Below are 13,916 nucleotides of genomic sequence, written 5' to 3'. Positions count from 1 at the left end.
ATATTAAAATCCTCATAATACTTAAAAGTACTAAGGTATCCATTAAAACTGAATCTAATTTTAAGTGTATAACACACTCAACTCTATATTGGAAGCATATTTGTTCGATGTGTGTTCACTAAATTCTTATTTAATGACAAGCAAACTTGCAAAAAGCTGCTATGCTTCATTCTGCAAGAAGAGAAAAACTAAGGCACTGAGGGAAACTTTATTAGGCCTAGAAAAAAGTCAGGATCAATTTGGAATTTAAATAACATGGGCAAGTTCAATACCCTCCTCCTTCTTCTCTAGTTCAATTTGATAAAATAGCATATAGTTATAACTTTATTTGTTCTTTATTATTTTAATTAATACTAAGTGCTGAAATGCAAGGCCAAAATTTTTTAAACTGCTTTCTTCTGCATATTCTATAAAAAGTTATTCTTATATATTCTGAATTACACAAGATTTTAATGAAGATCTCAAAGGTGTAAAAAAAAATAATAAATGGGAAAATATTTCTTTACTATCATAATTTAGTTACTAACTAAAAAGTAACACACTTACTCTTTACACATGTTATAGGATCTGTTGTGTAAGGAACATAACCTGGCCTACTACATGAAAAATTAATTTCAGAACCCTGTTCATAGCTTGATGCAATTTGGTTACCATCAGGGGGATGACCAGGGTCTTCACATACTGGTCCTGTAATTACAAAAAGAATTTATTAGAAAAGTATGACGAAATAAAACAGCATAATAACAGAATAAAAAAGCAGTATGGCATAGAAATAAAGATGCAGACATAGACCATAATATTTAATTGCACTGTGACTTTTTTTTTAAATAAAATATGAAATTATTAGAACAGAATTTGCAGGATAACTTGCCATGGCACCAAATCTGCATATTTTGGCAGCAAGAATACCTTACATATGCATGTACAGTATTATTATTATTATTATCATCTAAGATGCCCATGAAGTCAAAGACTGATCATGGGAGGTCACTTTGTCATACAGCTCGTCATATAATGCCTTAATAGATTCAAATTCCCTGTAGACACCAAACTCGAGGCAATCCATTCCAGTCACTCACAACTCTCCATGCAAAAAACCTGCTTCTCATTCCCCTGTTTATACCCTCCTTATACAGCTCACAATCCTATAACAACTTACCAACTTGTATATCTCTATCATATCATCCCTCTTCCACCTATCCACTAGGCTCTGTAAATTGCACCTTATAGTACTACCTTTTGTTTACTATCTTTTGTGGGTGGGAATGACAAAAATGAATAACAGCACAATATATTCCATTTTGATATTTTATGACTTTCAATGACTATATCCAACTTTTACTTTAAACACAAAATTACGATATTAGCTCTATAACCCTGTGAATCAATGAAGCATGCATGTTTGCTGAACTAAAGAAAGAAACAGTCACTGAAGTAGCATTATATATTTTTATCTTTGTCTCATTTTTATGGTTCCAAAATCAGAAAGTAAAGTAAAGTAACAAAAGAATTAGCATATAAAAGTGAATATAGAGTCACTTTAGTGGATGTCTTCTGTCACATCAGTGTTAGTGGCACGTGGTGAAAGTTTTGAGCATCCATGATTGCAAAGTTGCAGACAATTTTGCTATATATACTTTTGTAGAGTAACATGATGTTCTTCAAAGGTGTAGAGCATAATTTTCCAGTGTCAAGCATTTGTCCTAATAGGAATATACGATGAGTCTCTGACTCCATGGAGATCGAATCCTAATAATAATGCTTGTGAGCAGACTTGGGTAACAGGCACTATTCATCACACTTTAATGGAATTCATATGGCTATGAGATATGCTGTTTGACTGCATGCACAGTAATAGAAGAGCATGTGTAGAGTATACGGCATTACATTCAGCTGTAGCAATGGTGTTGACACTGGAAGAAAAGACATTTATTGATGAGCATTATTTTCATTCATATGGAGTTGGAAGAGCAAATGGTCCAAACCTAAGAGAAGTTTGTGAGCAGTTTGTGCATTATTTCTGTAAGAATTCCCAACCAATAGTGTCGTCATTGCCTTAATCGAGAGGTTCTGATGTACCAGGAGTGTTCTGCTGCAATGCAAAGGTCATTCGGGGAGACCACAAACTGCTAACACAAATGGGAATCACAGGTGTGTGCTGGAGCAAGTGTTGCGGTCTCTGAAATGTAGTTAACACTGAACAGCAATAAAACTTAGGATACTGAAGTGGTTGCTACAGAGAATTCTTAAGGAGCTGGATGCTTTTTCATCCATCATTCAGTGGGTCAGTGTATAACAGTAACGGATTATGCAGCATGGTGGGAATACTGGGCATGCATGCTTGCCAAAATCTATGAAGATCCATCCTTCCACCATAATGTCTGGTTCTCAGACAAAGCGCATTTCCATCTAAGTGATCACATAACCAGACAAACCTACAGATTTCTTGGTTTCTCAAGACCTCAACATGCCCAAGAGAAACCTCTTCCCAGCAAGAAGGTCATTGCATGGTGTGAAGTTTCCAGCCATGTGCATAATTGGGCCCTACTTCACTGAAGAGGATGAGATGACTGTAACCTTGAATAGTGAATGCTACATCGAGAATATGCTGGTTCCATTCGCCCAGGATTTGTATAGGATGTCATGCAAAAAACATTCCATTTTGGGCAAAGATATTCCAAAAGGATGGAGTAACCTATCACATATCACATGGTGGTTCTAGAATCTATTTATCAGAACACTTCCCTGGGAGGCTCAATTTGAGGTCCACAGAATTCCCGTACCTTTCACGTTCTCTTGATCTGATGAGTGAGTTGTATGTGAACTATTAGTGTGTTCTTCTATGTATAGAAATACATAAGAGTGGAGGAAAGTGTGTATGTTGTATCTCCATAAGCCCAGAAAGTAAGTTCCGATGGGCTGTCAGAGAAACAAAAATACACTTACAAAAAAAACTTTATTAGAAATTAAAATAGACATCTTTCACTACTTTTCTACATAATTTCCACCATTGTTCAGGCACTTATAATAACGGGGCACCAAGAGTTGTATACCTTCATCGTAGAAGGTTGCCGCCTGTGATGCAAACCATGTATTGACTGCTTCTTTGACCTTGTCATCGTCTTGAACCCACTGGCCACCAAGGAAAGATTTTGGATGTTCGAACAGGTGAAAGTTGCTTGGCACAAAGTCAGGACTATATGGGGGATGATGGAATTGTTCCCAGCCGAAGGTGGAGAGAAGTTGTTGTGTTACACTGGCCATGTGTGGGTGGGTGTTATCATGAATCAAAACAATGCCCCTGGTAAGCATGCCTAGTCGTTTATTCTGGATTGCACAACACAGTTTCTTAAGTGTTTGGCAGTACATACTCACGTTGATTGTGGAGCCTTGACCCAAGAAGTCGTGGCGGGCGATTCAATTTTCTTAAGACATTATAAACCCACACACCAAGAAGCATACGCACTGCAAGAATGTCTGAAAATGGCACCAACGCCTTGCTAAGGAATCAACAAACTCAGCACGCATGTGCACCATTGTGATTGCAGCACTGCAGTGAAAATATTTAAAAACGGAACTTACTTTCTGGACATCCCTTGTATATTGCTGTGTAGCCTCATTGGCTAACTAGGCACCCCCAAGTTAGAGTTAAAAAGAATTCACCTACTCACTTTGGGGAATAAAAGGATAGCAGAGGATTTATCTATGAATGCATATTATATTTGAAAGCATGTTATATTCTAAACATCAGGGATATATATTTTGGGTGTGCTATGTGTATGCTGCACACCAGAAAATTCATGAAAAAATAATTCTTCAGCAGTTATTTATTTTAAATATAAATTAAATATTTTTTAATTTATATGTTATTATTTGAAATAAATAGTTATGAACTGCTAAAAATATCAAGACATTCATGGTGTGACCGTAAATCAGATAAGGCTAGTGTTGCCATTGAAGCATCCTTGACTATGTCATATATGAAGAGAGAGAGAGAGTATAGTGATTCATTACACAGAGGCTGTGACAAAGCATCTGTGTGAGTTATTAACAGCTGATGGCAGGCAGAAACTAAACAGCATGCTTGCTGACTAATTTGTATGGGAATTAAAACATGTATGATGGCTCTCAACAGTACATGTAGCTTAGTTGTACTCAGTATATTACCTGGAGCTGAGAAGGAAAGTGCAGTTAATTATTCCTTGTGGTTTCTTATTAGATAACTGTTTATTTTTTAACAGACATTTATTTTTATTCGTCTTGACATCTTGAAACAGTGCTGAAGATATTTTGTGTACACTTTTTTAAACTAATACAAGGTGAAGTTAAAAACTTAAGATGATTAAAAAAAATGTCAGCCTCTTCCAAATTTATGTAGCATTTACATCTTGGAAAGAAGAGATTGAGGTGATGTATAAATAGAAGTGTTTTTTTAATTAATAAAGTTATTTTTTTATACAAATTTAATGATGTTTAATAATGTTACCTTACCACAGCACACATACACAAACAAACTGGAATACCTTCTGTATGCAACTGCTAAACATACAATAATTAAACTGTATAAAATCCTAAAGAGATGATATCTTTAATTTAGCATTGCATCTAATATGAAGTGTACAACATTTTTGTAATGGATAACCACAGTCCACTCCTATGTAATAAAAACATCACATAAATATTTTCATGCACTTCGGTCAGCTTTCATATAGAAAACTTTTTATTACACTTTTCAAATTTTGGTATAAATCAAACTACATTTATTATGAAAGAATATCAAATACATCACTTAGATGTATTTGATATTCTTTTTGATATCCGGAGAGGGCGCTAGTGAGCCAAGTGCTGCGGACACGATTTGAAAAGCTCCTGATTCAGATAAGTATTACTAGGAATAATTAAGTATATATGCATAATTGTTTGAGTAAGAGCGGCTGTAATCGTTGTACTCTACTGCAGAGAGGGAAAAAAAAAAAAATGGCGACGGCATTGTCATTCCATGATTTTAATTTAGATTTCAGTCATTTCTTTAAGTCTGTTATATGTATTCCTTCGATTACATAAATGATTTGTGGATGTTTAGTACGGAAGGAAGAAGAGTGTGTGCGAAGTGTGACCGGAACGAGGAACTGATGAATGCAAATATGAAATTGATGACAGAAAGTGTTAGTACCGATTGTGTTGCGAGTGCATGTTTGAAAGAGAAGGATGGTGAGAAGAGAAGCGAAAAAATGTTAAAAAATCAAGAAAAAAGAAAAAGAGCGATTTGAAAACCGTAATGGATGTTAAAAGGGACAAAAGTGAGGCGGAAAGAAACGAAATTGAGAGAACGAATGAAAGTAGAAATGGCATGATGCAGAAATCGCAAGTGAAAAAAATCTAAAGAATAAATGATAGTGAAAAAAGAATGAATGATGGCGAAAGGTGGATGCATGTTGGACCGAAAGTACTGAAACAAAGAAAGATGAATGACAGTAAAAGTGAGAAGAATGATAGTGAAAGTTGGATGCATGTTAGTCCGAAAGCATGGAAACAAAGAAAGATAAATGAGAGTGAAAGTGAGAAGAATGAGAGTGAAAGTTGGACGTATGTTGGACCGAAAGTAGGGAAACAAAGAAGGATGAATGAGAGGGAAAGTGAGAAGAGGGGGTCGAGAGTTAGAAAGATTTAATGATAGAGAGAATGTGTTGCGAGATTCGGAAGGTGAATTGGATTGGATGAGGCAAGAAATGAAATGAATGCGGAATGAAATTAAGAGAATTCAGGTCAAAACTATTAAAAAAAATCATGATGGCATGAAAGAGTTAATGAAAGATGAGCAAGTGTCATTGTATGGCGACTCCATTATTAAAGGTGTGCTAGAGGATAAAATGCACAAGGTGTGTTTTCCAGGCTGTAAAATGAGTAGAGTGATTGAGGCATTGGATATGAGGCAGGAGCGAGCAAAAGAGTTAATTGTATTAATTGGTACAAATGATTTGAGAGAGAACAAAGAGCATGTCAAAATGAATGTCAGGAGACTGCTTGGAAAGACAAAAGAGAATAGTGTGACAGGAAGGGTAGTCAGTGTGTTGCCTAGGTATGATTGTGGTGAAATGAGGCAGAGAACAAGGATTATGAATGATATTCTGGATGAAATGTGTGAGGAGATGGGAGTACAGTTTGTTAATGTGTGGAATGAGTTTGAGGGACAAAGTGAGCTGTATGGAAGTGATGGACTGCATTTGAGTGGTTATGGTGTGAGTCGCTTGGAGAGACTGCTGCTGGAAGGTAGAGAAGTGAATAGAGAAAATGAATCAGATCGAGAGGGGAGTGATTTGGAAGAGCAGGAGAGTAAGACAGGAGAGATTGAAGAAGTGGAAATGAATGGGAAAGTGAGTGCTATGAGTATAGAAAATGATTGAATGGGTGTGCAAGAGGAGCAGGAAAACGGGGCAGCTCAGGGTGGACAGGGGTGCACAGCATGAGAAAGGTGGATGCTCCAAGAGGAGGTGAGAGCATGTGTAGGCAGGAAAGAAATGGGATGACCAGGGATCAAGACGAAACAGATGGAATTGCAAAGGGTTCTGAAATGAAGAAGCAGAAAGGGAAATGGCCCCAGTCCAGCATGGAGAGATCACATCGAGTGAGTGGTATCAGTGGAACTAGCTGTAGATCCAGAAATGAGCTGTTGTGTTTGTATACCAATGCTAGAAGTATAAGAAACAAAGCGGATGAAATGGTTGCACTAATTGCATCTGTGGACCCAAAGATTGTCGGAATAAGTGAGACATGGTTAGAGGAGGACGACATCCTGACAGGAATAGAGATGGAAAGGTATGATGTGTTTCGTGAGGATAGAAGGGGTAAAAAGGGAGGGGGAGTGCTATTGATGATAGAGAAAGAGTTATGTCCATACAAAGTAGAGATGCAAGAGGGAAATAGGGCCAGTGGTTTTGAGGCAGTATGGTGTGAGATAGAGGTGAATAGAATCAAATACTTGGTGGGATGTTGTTATAGACCTGGTAATGTGGATGGTGGTGATAGTGAAATGTATAGTTAAATAAGCCAAGCAAATAAGAAAAGGGTGATCATTATGGGTGATTTTAATTATGGCGATATAGACTGGAATGAAGAGATAGCAACTGGAAGTAAAGAAAATGAGTTTCTTGAGTTTTTGAGGGATAACTACTTCAGACAGTATGTAACAGAGGGCACAAGAGGATTAAGGGTCTTGGATTTGGTCATCTCATCGGAGGATGTAATTATAAATGAGGTATCAAATCATCCACCAATTGGTGAAAGTGACCATGAGGTGATTACCTGGGTGGTTGCCAGCAGTGCAAGGACCCCTGTGAAAAAAGAGTATATGTGGAACTACAAGGGGGGGGTGATTATGAAGAGCTCAAGAGACAGCTTGCAGGTTTAGCATGGAATGAGGAGTTAGCTGGAAAAGAGATCAATGCAGTTTGGGGGATTTTCAAAAACTATTTTGTAGATGCAATGTCTAAACGTATACCACAGGTGAGAAGGTTAAATAAGGTAGGTGTGAGATGGATGAATAAAGAGATTAAGCATGCGATACAGAAAAAAAGGGCATTGTGGAGGCAGCATAAGAGAAGCGGAAGTAACCAATTTCATGAGGTCTACAAAGACCAGGCAAGGAGGGTGACTTGGTTGGTAAGGGTCCAAAGGCGACTGACTAAGGTAGTCTCTGACCTCTGGAATGTTGAGTATGAGGAAAGATTGAGAAGATGTAATTTGCAGAGTCTGGTGGACAGGAGGAAGAGGGGAGATATGATAGAGACCTACAAGTTGGTAAGGGGTTGTTATAAGATCAATGGTGGAGAAGTTCTACAGAGAATAGTGGGAGATCAGGGGAGAACCAGAGGTCATCATTGAAAACTGTATAAAGAGGGTGTGAGTAGGGGAGTGAGAGGCAGGTTTTTTTCGTGCAGAGTTGTGAATGATTGGAATGCCTTGCCTGAGAGTGTGGTGTCTGCAAGGAGTTTGAGTGTGTTTAAGACACAGTATGATGAGATGTGTGTGTGTGATAAAAGGACCTCCCAGATGAGTCTTTGACTCCATGAGGTCTTGTTTAATAATAATAATAAGCTTTTCGCAAAAGCATATCTCATTTCCATGATGGAAAATACCATGTGGCATTTTTCAATCTTTATTTATAGTAGAATTTATCAACATCTTTAAATATTGTTATGTCTTCATATATAATGTCATACAGTATTACCAAAGTGATTTTATCATGAAAAAAAATTCCTTAAACAGTTTTTCACTTTCAAAAAATAAATAAATAAATAAAATATGATTTCAACCTAGAGCACATGATATTTTTCCATGGTAAAATCTAAACACCCTTTAACCTAACCACCAGCTACAACCTGTCATGTGCGTGTTGAAAGACACTATTTTAAAGTGAATTTCTTTTTATAAAGTTTTCCAATTACCTTCACAGCGGAGATCCCCAAAATCCCATGTTCCATCATCTTGACATCTAACAACATTGTCATTCATTTGTGACCTTCCAGCTACAGTAAATGTATCTTCACAGCTAAAGAAAAAACTGGATTGATATCTAGTATCCAGAAATGGCCCATAAGAAGCACCTGTTGTATCTAATGGATAACCACAGTCCACTCCTATGTAATAAAAACATCACATAAATATTTTCATGCACTTCGGTCAGCTTTCATATAGATAACTTTTTATTACACTTTTCAAATTTTGGTATAAATCAAACTACATTTATTATGAAAGAATATCAAATACATCACTTACGAGGGCATTCAGGTGTAGTTCCAGAAAACCAGTAGTCTTGGTGACCAACTTGAGGATTATATGCACATTGACGAAAATAAGCAGTCACCGTAGGCCGAAGAGAATGTCCTAATTCTGTGCAAATGAGAGAAATATTTTGTAGATATGGAATATGCTGATTTTCTTCTGGAGTTTTTATAATCAACCCTTGCTTAGGATTATCACTAGGAGATGTACAATGAGCATCTGTGTTAAAAAAAAAAAAAAAAAAGAAAGGTCATATTTCTAGTAGTTTTATTTTATATTTAATTAATTAAAATCAAATTTAAAAATTTGTGTTTTTTTTCACCAAAAATTATTAAAATAATATTGTCAACTTGCTTGGCAGTGGTAGCAACTCTCAAAAACAAAGAAAAAATCTTGACTAAAATATCATCTTGATTAATGTTACAAGCAAAACAGTAACAAGGATAATTGTATTTACAATTTTCTACCATCAGATGGCTATCTGAGGAAGGCTCAGTACAAATGGATCAAGAGCAACTCAACAAGATGAAATATTGTGAAGAATATATTTTGGATACATTTCTAGATCCAAGATTTGTGATGTAACTAGAGCAATATACAAGCAAGAAGATGCTCAGAAAGAATGATATGAAAAGAGATGTCAGATATGAAACAGTTGTTGAGTGAGGAAAAAAAAAGAGAAAAAAAGTCAAAACTGTGCATTTGTTGTCAAGGTTGTAAAGTGGACACAGCTGTGATTGGGAATGAGCAGAAGATGTGGACATGGACATTAAATAAGGGGGATTCAAACTATGAGTGTAATATTATAGAGTGAGAGAAAAAATTGTATAATGGCAGGTATCTCCAGTAAATGCAAGACTAAATTTGTTAAGAAAGAAAATGTGAAAGCTGTGCTTATCAATTTTATTACTACATCCACCATGGATTTTACTCCAGTTAGGTTCAATTCCTCTGCAATCATTGGCATTACTTGCTAGCCATTCTTGTCTGTCCTCCCTGAATAAGCTGAGCTGATCACATTCAATACCTGTAAAAATATCCTTCTCTGTCAGTCAGGTCTAACTAATGTCTATAATTGATTTTTTCTATTACATCTACCAACACCCACAGCTGCTTGCCTTTATTCCTGATGCTTCTGGTATAAATGTGACAGTTTTGGCAATACTCAAAAACAAGATGAGATTTCTCTGATTGAAATTACTCTGACATCCAGCCTCACCTGTCATAAACACATCAGAATCACTCATATTTGTAGATTTAGGGACTCAAAAACACACGTGTTGAACAGATTATTTTATTAATTACAAATAAAATAAAACTTGACGTTTCGACCTCTATATCGAGGTCATCATAGAATTGACTGGAAAAATACCAAGTCCCTACACCGCACCAAAACCTGGTTTGAGAGAAAATTTAAAGAGTCTTGTGAAATGCTCAAACACAACCCAAATCTCAACAAAAATGATGGCCTCACCATTTCAAGAATGTGGAGGACCCATCTACAACCTATATAACATCGTAAACTAGCATTAGAAAAATTCCCACTACAAGAAGACAACCTGGTGACTTGGTGAAGTGTTTAGAACATTCAATAGCAACTGAAAGAAATCATTTTGTAACTATCCAGAATATTAATACAGGAGGACTCTAACAGTTTATTGTAGTTGCATTTATCTATTTATAATATATATACTATATATATATTTATTTTTTATTTTTTTATTTTTTTTTTATATAATTATTATTTTTTTTATTTTTTTTTCCATTTGTTTTTCTTTTCTATCACTAGAGGTCAGGCTAGAAAAAAGATTTATTAACTACGTAGATTTAGTTTACTGGTATAGAAAGCATGAGCATGTAGCTTGGTTCTGCATACAGTTGTATTCTTCCGATGATGACCTCGATATAGAGGTCGAAACGTCAAGTTTTATTTTATTTGTAATTAATAAAATAATCTGTTCAACACGTGTGTTTTTGAGTCCCTAAATCTACAAATATGAGTGCTGATCACCGTGTAACCCTAAAAGAAAGTAACATCAGAATCACTGCTTCCAAAATGATTTTGCTGCAAGAGGGCATGTTGTGTGTATGTGAGATGTGGTGTTATTACCTGGTGAAAGATTTTCACCAGGTAATAATTTCATTTTTTTCATTTTTTAGTTAATAGTATTATGTTAACTTGTAATTTTTGTTTTATACGGGTGTGTGATTGACTGAGTTATTCAGTTTGTAAGTAAATGCTGTATTTTTTTATGTATTTGTTATGATATTGTCGGTATAACACCAATGCATGGTAAAATAATTATCATCATCAAATTCCTGATATATACCTTCAGGGGTGTACAGGATATGATAGTACCACATGAAAAATTTACATCATTACTAACTTCTTACTACAATTTTACTCCAAATCATTCTGTTACCTGCCAAGACTCCAACATTATCAGATCTTATATTTTTATCTTCTAAGGCACTTTTTACTGTATCAATCCACTTATATCTTGGTCTTCATCTTCCTCTGGGTCTTTTTCCTGCCAACGTGGTAGAGAACACTTGTTTTACTAATCTTTCCTCTCCCATTATGTTTAAGTAACCATACCACCTGAGATAAGCTCTGCTAACACATTCCTGGATATTGACAGTGGCAAGTTCTATCCTAATATCCTCATTTTTAATATGATATTGCTATTGATGCCATCTGCTCATTCCCCTAATCTTTCTCAGGATTCTCATATCTGCGGTCTCTAGTCTTTGGTCAAGTATTTTTACTTCTGACCCAGTTCTCAGATCCACAAGTTAAAACTGGCTTGAATACTGTCTTATATACAGCTAATTTAGTGTTTTGGCTAATTCCTCTCTTATTCCATATAAATTTATTCAGTTGACTTCATACCATACCAGCTTTGTTGATTCTGTTGTCTATTTCCATATTTAATTTACCATCTTCACTAAAAATCGTGCCTAAGTAGCGGAAATATTTTACTTGTTCTATAGGTTCTCCATTCACAATGCAGTTGATATTTTCAATGTTTCTGTCTATTTTCATTGTTGTCTTTGTCTTTTTAATGTTGACCTTCATATCTACTACAACAGTTATTCAATTTAGTCATGGAATCTTGCAGACTTTTTGCTTGATATAATGTCCCATTGACACCATATAACTGTAGCGTTTTGAATAGCTTCTCTCATGGAACCTTTTCATATGCCTTTTCCAAATCTACAAAACTTAAATACAGATCTTTGTTATATTCCCATGATTTCACAACTACCTGTCATAAAATGAAAATCTGATCCGGACAACCTCTATTTGGCCTGAATCCAACTTGTTCTTCACCAAGCTTTTCTTCCACAATCATTCTCAACCGTTTCTCAAGTATGCTTGCATATATCTCACCAGGAACACTCAGTAGAGAAATACCTCTGTAATTCCCATATTCAGTTTTATTTCTCTTTTTTATATATGGGCACCATGAGAGCTCTACTCCAATCATTTGGAATTAGTCCTTCTATCCAAGCCTTCTGAACTATGCAGTGCAGCCACTGTAAGACTTTTATACCTCCATACTTGAGCATTTCTGGTCGAATACCATCTACTCTTGCTGCCTTTCCACATTTCAGGCTTTTGATGGCTTTTTTTACTTCAAGTATGGATATGTATTTCTGATGCATGCCTGGTCAGTATTTTTTTTTTTTACGCACTGTGCTGTCATCACTGCTTGTTTCATTTAGCAATTTTTCGAAGTAATTACTCCATACTTCAAGGATATCTTTTTCTCCTGTTTTCACGTCACCTTTATCGTCTCCAATTCCTTTTACAGCACTTTTTCCTCCATTTCTGAGCTTCTTCAACAACCTCTGGAATATCTTGCCACCTTCTTGATATTTATTTTCTATTGTTCTTACCAAAGTCCTCCCATGACTTCTGTTTAGCTAGTTTTACAGAGTGTTTAGCTTTCTTACATTTGTCTCTGTATTCTCTAAGAGCACAAGCTGACTTATTTGCTAGGAACTATTGATATGCTTTCTTCTTTTCTTTCACTGCCTCTTTAACTTCCTGTGTCAACCATGGAGTTCTGATTTTTCTATCCTTACAGACAACCTCAACATATGCCTCTCTGGCTGAATCAATGAGAGTTTTCTTCAGGGCTTGCCACTGAATCTCCAAGGTATTGGTTCCTGTTCTCAAATTCTTTCATTTCTTCTTCGATAATCTTTGTGTATTTTTATCTACAGTTCACATCTGAGAGCTGCTCAACTTTTATTTGCTTTAAAACTTCTTACATGTTATTCTTTTCAATATGAAATTCAATTTTATCCTGCTCAAGACTAAATAGTGATCACTTCCAATTTCAAATCCTCTGTACACTCTGGTGTCCTGCACCAGGGAGAAAATATCACCATCAACAATAACATAGTCAATGAGACTTTTCTTATTCCTAGCCTCTTCTCTCCATGTGAATTTGTGCACATTTTTATGTTGGAACATGGTGTTAGTAATAACCAGTCCATGTCCTGAGCAGAAATCCAAAAGGTATTTGCCATTATTATTAGCTTTGCTCTTTTCTCCAAATTTTCCCAAAATATTTTTGTATGTCTGACAATCATTTCCTACTCTGCTATTTTTAGATCCCCAACAAGGAACAACTTTTCCTTTTTCTTTGTATCAGTTGCTTTCTCTAAATCCTCAAAACATTCCTCCACTTCTACCTTAGTAGAACCTTCTGTGGTACCATAGGCACAAATAAGTCTCATTGTTCAGTTCCTCATTCTCATATTTGCCCACATCACTCTACTTGAGACTGCCTGCCATTCAAGAAGATTAGCCTTGTATTTAGTGTTGAATACTATGGCTACTCCTTCATTTCTTTGATTGTCATTGCCTGAATATAACATTTTGTATTTATTGCTCAGAAAGATCCCACCAGTTTTTGCCTTTTTTGTTTCAGTCTCCCCTATTATGTCGTTCTGGTACTTATCCAATTCCTCAGCTAGCTCCATTACGTTGCCATTCAGGCTTCTTATGTTGATAGTACTGATCTTGAACTCTGGTGATATTGAGTTGGGGTGGGTTTCAGGATTTATTCCATTAGCTAACTTTTCGGTGTTTGCCCTGGTTCTCTGGCAAAAACAATGGG

The 13,916-nt window shown here is 35.9% G+C and overlaps 1 protein-coding gene across 1 annotated transcript in view; it reads right to left on the bottom strand.

Moving 5' to 3' along the window:
* Window positions 1-13,916, bottom strand: part of LOC150104294 (uncharacterized) — a 636,238-nt gene that overhangs the window by 361,241 nt on the left and 261,081 nt on the right. Inside the window, exons 21-23 of the mRNA XM_090396452.1 lie at window positions 8,776-9,000; window positions 8,445-8,636; window positions 547-687 (exon numbers count right to left, since the gene is read on the bottom strand). Of these exons, the coding sequence (XP_090252578.1) occupies window positions 547-687; window positions 8,445-8,636; window positions 8,776-9,000 (558 nt within the window). The remainder of the gene's footprint in view (window positions 1-546; window positions 688-8,444; window positions 8,637-8,775; window positions 9,001-13,916) is intronic.

The sequence above is a fragment of the Typopeltis vanoorti genome, chromosome 8, assembly GCF_054136105.1.
Source record: "Typopeltis vanoorti isolate ZY-2024b chromosome 8, IOZ_Tvanoo_1.0, whole genome shotgun sequence".
Classification (NCBI taxonomy): domain Eukaryota; kingdom Metazoa; phylum Arthropoda; class Arachnida; order Uropygi; family Thelyphonidae; genus Typopeltis; species Typopeltis vanoorti.
This window is presented reverse-complemented; position numbering and strand designations above follow the sequence as displayed.